Source organism: Hetaerina americana, unplaced genomic scaffold (assembly GCF_022747635.1).
Source record: "Hetaerina americana unplaced genomic scaffold, ioHetAmer1.1.p SCAF_6, whole genome shotgun sequence".
NCBI lineage: Eukaryota > Metazoa > Arthropoda > Insecta > Odonata > Calopterygidae > Hetaerina > Hetaerina americana.
Genome location: NW_027287205.1, coordinates 42,578,794 through 42,590,087, shown reverse-complemented (window position 1 = coordinate 42,590,087; position 11,294 = coordinate 42,578,794). Strand labels below are relative to the sequence as shown.

Here is an 11,294-nt window from a genome sequence, read left to right as displayed (position 1 = left end):
TGCCAACAAAAACTTGTCATTGAATTTGCATTGTTTTGGGCTGTCAATATTTTCAAAAAATTGAAATTACTTACTTTTAAGGTTTCACATCTAGGTAAAAAAATAATTTTTAACCGGTGTAAATTTTGAATGAGCGTCATGGCGACACTTATGGGAAGCATTGCAATCGGGTGCCAGTGTTTTTCGCAATGAGGTAGAAATTAAATACATCTGCAATGAGTTACGGCACCTGCCAAATGGTTCGTCTCGAATCTCGACGATGAATGCATCATGCTTTCATCCCACCGCAGTAAACAAGGCAAAATAAGGGGTTAAAAGAAATACATAAATTTCAGCTACTATTTATTCATTTAGTGGAAATGCTCTATTACATCTTCACTTTCTTTAGAATCACTGCTATACATTCTTGTACGTAATTCATAGAGCATGTAAATCAGACATCTTTTAATTGAACACTTACACAATGAAAACACATGAAAATGATGCCAATTCATGACACAAAAACTAAAGGAAAGGCCAGACAAAACGGCTGACATAACTTCACTTCAAGTCACGTCTAACCTCGACGATGCACTAAAATGTAGTCCTTAAAACCTTGTAGTAGGGCCCCGTAAGGTTTGGATTCGAGATTCTCTGGAGCAGTTCCTTTAAGCAGTCTCTGAAGAAAATTACACTTTGTACTGTGATTGTGGCTACCATTTGTGAGTTGGACTCCGTTTTATTTTCCCAACATTGTAGCCGCAATGAATTTCATAGGTTCACAATGACTATCGCTTTTCAATAATGCTCCGGAAATGTTATGTACACGAGCACTGAAAAAGAGTAGGAATATGCAGGAAATTGGACTTTCGTATTACTTTGTACTTTCAATTTTACTCCCGAACAAGGAATGATTTTTTAAAAACGCGTTACTTTGTTCTTTATTTCTGAACGACAGTTGCTCCTCATGACTCCAACTGATATATTTTAAAAAAATCCTGTAAACCACCAGTTCGTGCACCTACACATGTCACTTTTTTATTCTGGCACTGAAAACCTAGTTCTGCTCAGTCACTGTTTTTTCTGTATATCTTTCATCAATCCAAAGCCAATATTTTCAACACAATCACTTGCGGCAGACTGTCAGGAATCTCCAAAAATCTTCACATACAAGGACACGGCCTTGCTTACTTGATTTCCTCATCGTCATCGTCGTCATCCTCATCATCTCCTCCGGAAGATTCAGCGGCAGCCTTTTCTACTTTTTCTTCCTTCTTTGGCCTCCCTCTTCCCCTGCCACCAACACCCGTGGTCTTCTGCGCGACAGAAAAATAAATAGCATCAGTAGTTTCCAATGAATACCTCGAAACGAAATCTTCTTAAAATGTATTACGCCATTAGGTTCGGCCTTTAGTTATCAGATCCATATCTGATGAATAATTTTATGGTTAGCGAGTTACAAATAAGTTTTGAATTACACGAGGAATAGAAAATACAACCTACCTTGGTTTTTGCCTTCCCCTTCTTCCCGGAACCCTTGGGACGACCGCGTCCTCTCTTGGCGGGAGTCTCTGACGATACAGTATTTTTCTTATCATCAGCCGGTTTCCCACGTTTTTCCGCCTTTTTCGGGACCTCCTGAAATAAATTAATAAACGAAGATCGTTAAAATGTCCTAATGGGAAATGCTATTCCGAAATAACAAAAGATTCTAATACGTCTACGATGCTTTTACCTTGGCTTCTACGGCCTTGGAAGGGCGGCCCCTCTTCTTCTCAGAAACTGCTACATTATCATCTGCCATCTCTGAGGTACAAGATCTGGAAAAAAGTAAAATCGTAAATTAACGAAATATAGCCTTCAGGTGGCTCTACAACATCGCCAATGCATGTTATAATCGTTTAGCGGGGAACTAATGTAGGCAAAATTGATGGAGCGGATAGATCCGCCGCGCTATAGTAAGTAAACTGATGTGTAATTATCACCCACAACCACATTACATTATGCTGGCAATGCAACTAAGTTCGAGGTTAGGTCATTAAATAACTCGCAACTGACCGGGGCACCCACTATGCACAAACTTTAGGAAACTTCAAATGCTCATTCATGAGGTTGTAAGCGAATCCATGTGAACAACCAACAACTCGCGTTACGTCATCGATCGTCACACGCCGGTTATTACGAATTGTTTGTTCTACACGCTGTACTGTGGCATCTGTTGACACCGCCGCGGGACGACCAGGACGCTCCCGATCTCTTATGTTTTGCCTTCCCTTGTCAAACACCTGGATCCAATTGAAGACAGCTTTCCGCGATAAACAGTTGTCACCATACACGGGATGCATTTCGCGACGTATTTCTTCCGTGGACAATCCTTTGGCCCACAAAAACCGCACTAACGCGCGCTGTTCTTCTCGGGTATACTCATGCAAAATACCCGCCATCTTGCACTGGCTGCCACTGACTGACTGCGAGATGTCACGCGCCTCAATGACAAGCACACATGACGCTATCTGCTGGTAATATATGCGCGCGTAATGTAAACATGGATATAATGGCAATTGACTTTTGCGACTTCATTGATAACTAATACCCGTAAAACATGGTATAAATAATGCGAAGAAAAACCATGACAACTTTGAAACACCCTCGTAGCATTTGAGTTTTCCTAAATCCTGCTGCTGTAACACAGGGCAGAAAGGATTTTCCGTATGCCTTACAAAGGTCACATCTGACGAATTGTTCGGTCGAAAGCAATATCTCGAGGAAGCAGTCTTTCTCGTCGGTTGCTGTTAGCAGGGCCAAACTGAGCATACTTAAAAAGTTTCAATGGCTGCCACTTTACATATGGTACAGAGAATATAACATGAAATTGTCCACTACAGGTCCCGCGAAGGAAAGTGATATAAAATTATTGAACAGCCACTCTATAATTTAACCAGTTACAACTTTCACTTTACTTCAGAGGTCGCATATGTTAGGAGGAAAACAAAAATTACGATATCTTTGCAGATCTAAAAATCAATTTCTATTAGGTTTAAGTAATTTCAACAAAAAGTAAATCAGAAAATGGTTTAACTTCTGGCATTATTAAAAAATACCGGGTACAGAATTCTTAAGAAAATTTCAAAATTAACTGGTATTTGGTTTAACCACATCCCAGATAAATAAATTGATACCATAAGCCTTTCTGTAATTAACCAAACCGTAATCCCATTATTAAGTTTTCACACCTCAATGTACAACTTATCTCCCTTTCCTAAAAATAATTACCGCCACTGTTTACTTACGACATCAAGAAGCAATAAGGCACGACAATTTTTCGCCAGTACACTAAAGCAACTACGAAGTAAATATTTTTTGTAACTACACTACACGGAGCAGCGTCAAACAATATTGCGCGCCCGCCATTTTCAAATGGATTGGATCACGCCTAACTAAAATGCTCCACAATGTATTTTTCTATTAATAGAATATTCAATGCAGGCCCATCCACTAATTTTTTATCGAAAGAGTTAAAATTATTGGCTGGAATGAGTGGAAAATCACTAGCGATAGGGCCCAACATCTCGTAGAATTCCAATAATAGATTTGGGAATTAGTCTCCGTGTTCCTGAAGGACCCGGTAAGACGCCATGTATGCATTCCCCAGGCTTGAGACTCTAATGAATGATTTATACATGTTTTAACGTATTTACCAGCTAAGAAACAAAGCATAGGCATGAAAAAATTACAAAATAACAACCTTACAATATTTTTAACCACATACTAATTAAAAGACGGTACTACCTTTGATTTAAGGAGAATAACGTAGCGGTGCACTTCCTCACAGCGAACGCACCGTCCCTCTGGCTGTTTCGCGTCTGTAGTGTCAGCGCGTGACTCCAGAGAGCGTCGGGTAGCCTTTCCCTAATTCAAAATTTGAAAGAGCTTCAGCCAATGAAAAGCGGCCAAGGGGATACATTCCCCTCTCCGTCCACCTTCCCCTTTTCGTGATTGTGCTACAGAACAACGATTTTGTGATATTTTTTCGAATAATTTTTTGTAATAAAATGGTGAAGTTCCTTATTATAAATTTTACTCGACCATTTCCCAGATAATGGTAAGAAAACTACACGTATTTTCATTCCAATTACAGTACTAATTTATTGCCGTATTTTTAATAATCCGCTCTGGCTGCCGGAGCCAGAGAGGATGCAAGCCGGTAAATTTAACATTAAATTTCTCACGTGCCTTCAAGTCTGAAACCTAAAATCCACCGGATGATGATGGAACTAATCTCCCAGTCAGCAAACGTAACAATAAATTAAACTCATAATAAATTAAGCCCTAAGAACACAGCGATATTTTCATTGGAATAAGATGAATATGTTCATGTTTGATCACTCTCCTCAACACCGCCTCCGTGGCGCAATCGGCTAGCGCGTTCGGCTGTTAACCGAAAGGTTGGTGGTTCGAGCCCACCCGGGGGCGAACTTTTTTTCTTCTACTTTTATGAACATTTTGCTCGATATTGAACAGTAATTATTTTGTTGTACATTTTAGTGCCTTTTGTAACAGTTTTTGCGTAGTTGATCGTTGTTTTCGGTAATTGCACTGTCATTTGCCTGCCATACCAACAATCGGCTACTTCGAATATCGAATTTTGTTGGCAATGTTCGCTCGGAGTTTGAGTCTGAAGTACAATAGGGATCGTATTTTTGTGGCTGAATTTTCCTCAGATTTCCACTGGGTCAGGTAAATTGTGCATGCAAAAAATCTTAAGTTCATCCCTAAAATGAGATTCATAAGCAATGCCACTCTTTCGGTGTTCCCGGGCTGTCAGTTAAAAATATGTGATGTATACCAGCGGTGTGTTTATTTTCCGCTGGTTCTGCCGCGAGAGTCGACTTTGCACTCAGGGGAAAGTTTAATTTGCACCCCACGCTCAAAATGTGAAAATTAATTAGTAAGTGGCAAATGGTTGATCTCCGTCTCGCAGAATTAAGACTGAAGCATTTGCCCTGCGTCTAATCCATTACCCCCTTCCCCAAATGACTCTTCATTTTTGCTCTAATGAAATCACCAAATAATCACAACCTTTTTTGAAGAAAAGCTAGTGAAACAAGCAATTCACGTGCTTGATATTCAATTTTACCGTGGCTCTAAATACCCATCGCATCCTTATATGTATGTATATTCTGTTAACCTATATTACATGGTCTGCTGGTGAATATGTTCCCTGCTTAGTGAGTGATATCTGATATTCAGTGACCTTCTTCTCTAAATGTGTCGTCATTTATCTACTGGTAATCTTCTATTTTCTTTTATTCTTCGTAGTTTCTTCCTGTCTTTATATATGTAAAAATTCCAAGCCTCCCCCTTTTCCACTCTTTTTTTCTCCTCACTCATCGTTCACTTTGAGAATTCTCTAAGTAATGCGTGCCTTGACCCATCAATCCGTATAAAATGAAACAACCCTTAAGTTTGAGCCTTTCAGGATAGGAAATAACATTATTATATAAAAGAATTCCTTCTTTATAACAGTCAGAATTAGTGTATCTCAAGAATAATCGGAATCAATATCGAAATAGAGCATTTTAAGCCAATATTAAGGCATCGAATTTTTCTAAAGAAATAAGTAGATTTTTATTTTTTAGATTGGCACCTTCCTAGCCTATGCAATGTAGGCAGAATACATATGGAGATACGGTTTTCCAAATTGTCTACTAATATAAACAGGTAATCGTACGATATGTGGGAAATCATAGCTTTGATTTTTTTAGCGAATCACATTTTCTGTATTTACACGTGAAAACTGCGTCGATATGGAGAAAGTTTTCTCTCACTCGTTCATGCATGTTTACCAGTGTTCTTAGTTATTTCCTCTGTCCACATGCCATGCTGTACAGTTAACATTTTTCCTGTTACTTGCTCTTGGAATTTTTAAGCATTGGATAGCGCTGGGTCAAGAGAAAAGCGGACTTTGAATCTAATGAATTTTGCAGTTGTTTCTTCCAGATTTTCTCTAAGAATTGATATTTTCTAGTATGTTTCCCATTGAAATAAAATGAAATAATTTACTTTGTAATTTCACAAACTTTATTTAAAAAAACACGACCCAGGTTTCGACGTTGAACGTCATCATCAGGTGGGCCTCATAGAAGCAAACTTGCTATGTATATCTTCTGATCATAGGAGGGGGGTTGGTCAGAGAGGGAGGTTGGAGGAGTAAAAAGGTGACAATGTAGCTGGGAAGAAAAGAGAATTACATCTTTTGACTTAGAAGAGTGGTAGGTCTAGGAGTGGGGAGTGGGAGGGATACAAAATTTCGTTGGCAAGTTCATCTTTCCAACGGACACATTTCAAAGTTTCTAACTGTTCCAAAGCATCGAACCTTTGACCTTTATTTTCAAAATGAATAATTTTTGCACACAAAGTCACTTTTGTGGTCACTTTCGATGAGGTTCTTTGCAAATAGGGATGTTATGTTCTTATTGTTTACATATGTTTAGTGTTCTTTAATTCTTTCCTTAAATTTTCGTCCTGTTTGCCCAATAATCTTCGTGCTACAATCTGAGCACTTTAACTCATACACTCCACTCCTCTCGTTTTTGGGGACTTTGTCTTTAGTGTGAGAGATCAGATTCTTAAGGCATGAACCACTGTAAAAGGCATATATAATTTTTTCTTTAGGAAAAATTATAATTAATTGTTGAGAATTAGCCCCTAGATATAGTATTCTTCGCCATTTGACAGTGGGATATTTTAAATGTTCGGGATTGTAAATCTGGCTTCAGGCTATTTTCGTAAGTTTATTCCGGTAAAGTTTATTAATAGGACTTTTGAATAACCACTGTTTACTGCTAACGTTTTAATTATATTAAGTTCCTTATGTACATTGAATTTTGACATAGGGATAGCGATTAAACGGTGGATCATTGCATGAAATGCCGAAAGCTTTTGGGTGAAGCAATGCCTTGAAGAGGAATTAATTAATTGGTCCGTATTCATTTCCTTCCTAAAAATGGAATACTGTAACCCGTATTTGTCTTTAAAAATGGATAGGTCGAGGAAATTCAGGGAACCTTTTTCCTCTTTTTCACACGTGAATTGTACATTAAAATTGATATAATTTAGATATGCTAGAAACTGATCTAGTTGCCTATCTGAACCTGTCCACATTTTTTTAAATAAAGTGTGTGGAATTACATTATTATATATAAAGTAAATTATTTCATTTCCTTTCAATATGTTATGCGAATTTCATAAAGTTACGCCTGAGACAACAAATTTTATGTGTTTCCTAATTACTTACACAAATATGTGCCATTTTGCAATAAGCATTCAAATTGATCAAGGAAGCCTAAGAAATTGGAGCAGAGGTCATGCTTATGACAATTGTATGGTAATCTGGATTCGCCTAGACCAAGGAAATTCTAGATAGAAATATTTTGTCGATATTCAGCAAAAATTATAGCAAATTAAATCAATGGAAGCAGCAACATTTGAAACTGCCTTTGATATTTTTTAGTATGTGTTTCTTAATTACTGGGCCACAAGACCAGAAGCAGCCTCCAGCACAGAAGCCATGGTAATAAGAGCAGGGGTGCAGTTTTTTGTGTTTTTTTGCGGTGTATGTGTTTGCATGAGTATTGGATGGAGGGAGTTTTGCATGAGTGTGTGCGCTGCTGGGGTGTAATTTTCCGTGTTGTTTTTTGCATGTGGTATTTTTCGTTTTTACGGTTGGTGACCTAACACCCCCCGCCACACGCCCTTGCGGCGGCTTGCGGGGTATTATGTAGATGTAGATGTAGAAGAGAAACAGTTCCTTCACATACAATCGACTCGCAACACGGTCGAGCACTAATTGTTCGTTCCGCTATCTAAGAATACTTATTACTTATTTTTTATTTTAGTACCCTGCAAGCCACCGCTGGGGTATGTGGCATGGGGAAAGTACTACAGTAACTATATATTATATATACAAAAAATATAGCAAAATGAAGGGTCCATCTTCAATCTCTATTTCTACATCAGCATGAATACCCCGCGATCCTCCAAAAAATGTGTGTAACAGGAGGTGCAAGCACAGGTGGGATGGGTAAGGGATATGTGAGGATGAGGGAAAAAAACATTTGCAAAACCGCGAAAAATGTGCAAATGTACGTATAAACATGCTGGATGAAAACTTAATCCAAAAATAGTGTTAATTTCACCCACTAAAATTGTTCTTTGGTGTAGGAAAAGGAGGGAAGAAAAATTAACCACAACCATTTATGCGATAGACCTACACCATATCAAAGATATGGTCGGAATTTTACCTTATTTGGAAAGAAATATTTTGTTCTTTAATACACACCACCAAAGTCATCATCAGGTGAAACTCATAGCCCGTTGCTATAAATACTATGCTTACAAATCGGGGAAAGAGGGCAGGCAATTGTGGGTGTGACGTCAGGTAGGAGAAGGTCTGTGGAGCAGCGGGAGGTCTAGGAGGGGGTAGTAGGAAGAGTGCATCAAGCCATTAACCAATTAACCCTAACCTTGAACATTCCTGCGAGTTTCTTTATGTTCCAAGGCATCTAACCTTAATCTATTTGGGTTTTCACCGTAATACAAGTCTTTTCAGGGACTTCGAGTGGACTTCCCTTTTCCTAACCCTTTAAACACCCTTCCCCTTACTTATCCGTCACCCTTTCCTCCAGGTGGTTGCACACCTGCCACACACCTTTTTGGTGGATCGCGGGGTGTTTTCGTGTACGTAGATGTGGAAATCCTCTCTCGAAAATTATAATTTCAGGAATAAAGTCACTTGTGTGGCTTTTATCTAGTAGATCTTAACCTCTCAATTAGAAAAATGGGAGGTTTGATTTTAGTTTTTAAAACAGGCATAATGTTCTTTCACTCGTTCTCGGAATGTCCTCGTTGTTTGTTCAATGTCAATGGCAGAACCCTCGCAGCGCAGTCAATTTTGTCCTTGCTGTTGGAAATGAGATTACATAAGTTGCCTCCATTATAGGTGGCTGGTTTTGTGCTGTCCTTAGGAAAGTTTTCGGTTACTAGATGGGACAAATTACCCAGAAAGAGAATTTTTTTCGATTTGGCTATGCCATTTTTGGGGGTGAGGCTAAATATGGATTCAAATGCTAGTTTTTCTAATTAATTCTGATACAATTTTTGAACTAATTCGGAGCGGAAGCCATTATTTATAATTTTTGTTTGTATCGTTTAAAGTTCTTTGTTTAGTGTTTTGTAGTGACATGGGGATACTTCTACATCCACACAATACCCCGTGAGCCGCCGCAAGGGCGTGTGGCGGGGGATGTTAGGTCACCAACCTTAAAAAGGAACAATACCACATGCAAAACAACATTATGGAAAATTACACCCACAGTAGCGCACACACGCATGCAAAAATCCCTTCATCCAACACTCGTGCAAACACACATACCACAAACCAACAAAAACCTGCACCCCAGGATGCAGCACGAAAGCCATCCAACAACACGCAAGCCAGGATACAGCAGTCCATGGTAAACTTAGGTTGTGTGAAACCAAGTATTTTCTTCCTTAGCATGAATCGATTTCACAGAGTGACGCCTCAAACCACCCAATCTAACAATTTTCTATTTTAACTATTTTAATAATTTAACAATTTTAACTCGTATATTTATTTTCGGGATACCATCCGCTTATGTTTATAAAAACAGCAGTTTCTTCTGGCGAAGGGGCCAACCCCGACGAAACTATTGTTTTATTAGATATTATATGCGAATGAAATCCCGAAAATAAATATATTCACTAACATTATTCCGCGGAAGCTTTCACAAATGCTTAATATTTACAAAAAGTAGCCTAGTTTGAATCAACTATTCTGCCTAACATTTTTATTGAGACACTTAACAGCTGTTCTTATGACATGCTTCAAGTGATATTAGTATAAACTTAGATACCGTCCTCCACCATTAAGTTGAAGATTTGGAGTATTAATGAACGAAACACACGAAGAAACCTATGCTACCACAGTTATCGACCCAAAGGTTGATTTGATATGTGAGGATGGCACTCGATAATACTAAGCTCAACGGCGTGTACAATCCACATCAGGGTGGGGAGGGGCAGTGCCTTTCCCTATGCCGCATTTAGTTTCCCAGGAATATCTGGTTCCTGGAAAATGGGAATACACGCCTAGTTTGGGTGTGTATTCACCCCCTGCCACACACCCTAGTGCTGGCACGCAGGGTACTTAAAAAATCATACTTGGATGAAGCTTGAAGTGCCAAGAGGTGACACCTGCAATCAAACCCTGGTCCTCCGGTTAGTAGCACAGAGTCCGACCCACTGGACTACCATGCCCCAAACCCCTATCCCAGAACAGCAATGGTAAATGCCCACTTACCTCGAACATTTCTTTCTGTAAATATTGGGAATACTGGTTCGCACGTCGTGTTGCAACACGTGTAGGTTCATTTTTCAATACGAAATTTAAGTATTTTTCGTTTTGTTTTTCATTGAATTAAATCAATTCATGGTGACATTGAGATATATTTTGTATGTAAGGGCAGCCTAAATCCCAGCTGATGGCAGCTTACTCAGGACTTAACCTTCCTCGTTGCGTACCCCTCAGGCTGAGTTTTTGCAGGATATAGTCATAATGTTGCCTATGTGATGTTAGCTTTAGGAGTTATTTCCACCATTACATCACATTAATCAGGAACCCATCCTCCCTTACATTCTTGAGAATCAATGAACGCAAAATGTCGATAAAATAATTTAAGATTAACAGATTAATTACGGAATTAATGAAGATGCTATTATTCAATAAAGTAGAATCACCATTTGCAATGGAATGAGGGGACAGCATTTCTGATTTATAACGCGCGCTTTTTATTGACATAACGTCATATTTTCATCAGCTAAATAAGTGGAGGATTCCCAGGGAATATTAAGAAATGTGTTCTAACTTTATTAATAAATAAAATGATGATAAAGAGATAAAAAATCCTAACCTTTATTCCTATCCCCTTCATTACTACCATTGACTTGCATTCATTATTGATCAGACCGTCCATATTTTTCTGGAAATTTCGATGAAATTATTATGAATCCTAATGCATATTTAAAAATCGTCAATTATATGCCCCTACACACACTAAATAATTTTTTCATTTATATTTATTTCCACAATGTTTTCAACATCTTTTAAGATTTCCAGTGCCTTATTAGCATCATTCACTGCCAATATTTGTATTCGAACTAATGAAAAGCAGTTCCAAGTCTGTCATCATTATCAGCGACTTGCTATCTCCAAAATTCTGAATTTCACTTTACTC

The 11,294-nt window shown here is 38.5% G+C and overlaps 1 protein-coding gene and 1 non-coding gene across 3 annotated transcripts; one reads left to right on the top strand and one right to left on the bottom strand.

Moving 5' to 3' along the window:
* Positions 1-340: 340 nt before the first annotated feature.
* On the bottom strand, positions 341-3,866 carry LOC139695069 (high mobility group protein HMG-I/HMG-Y-like). Of its 2 annotated transcripts, none has more exons than XM_071593690.1 (4): positions 3,769-3,866; positions 1,715-1,799; positions 1,483-1,617; positions 341-1,295 (listed from the first exon to the last, which is right to left on the bottom strand). In XM_071593690.1, the coding sequence occupies exons 2-4, from the start codon at positions 1,781-1,783 to the stop codon at positions 1,167-1,169; spliced, it is 333 nt and encodes a 110-aa protein (XP_071449791.1). In that variant the 5' UTR covers positions 1,784-1,799; positions 3,769-3,866; the 3' UTR covers positions 341-1,166. The 2 variants fall into 2 exon arrangements, with proteins under 2 accessions (XP_071449791.1, XP_071449792.1); XM_071593691.1 differs by lacking the exon at positions 3,769-3,866 and adding an exon at positions 2,038-2,402.
* Positions 3,867-4,378: 512 nt separating this feature from the next.
* Positions 4,379-4,452, top strand: TRNAN-GUU (transfer RNA asparagine (anticodon GUU)). Its single transcript has one exon. It is a non-coding gene; the product is annotated as a tRNA-Asn (tRNA).
* Positions 4,453-11,294: the final 6,842 nt, after the last annotated feature.

What these genes read in the sequence shown, in the direction of transcription:
- LOC139695069 (XM_071593690.1), bottom strand. Translation starts at nt 1,783, where the DNA reads ATGGCAGATGATAATGTAGCAGTTTCTGAGAAGAAGAGGGGCCGCCCT. An exon ending in CCAAGGCCGTAGAAGCCAAG is followed by an intron (nt 1,618 to 1,714) that starts GTAAAAGCATCG and finishes AATTTATTTCAG; the next exon opens with GAGGTCCCGAAAAAGGCGGA. An exon ending in AGGGGAAGGCAAAAACCAAG is followed by an intron (nt 1,296 to 1,482) that starts GTAGGTTGTATT and finishes TCTGTCGCGCAG; the next exon opens with AAGACCACGGGTGTTGGTGG.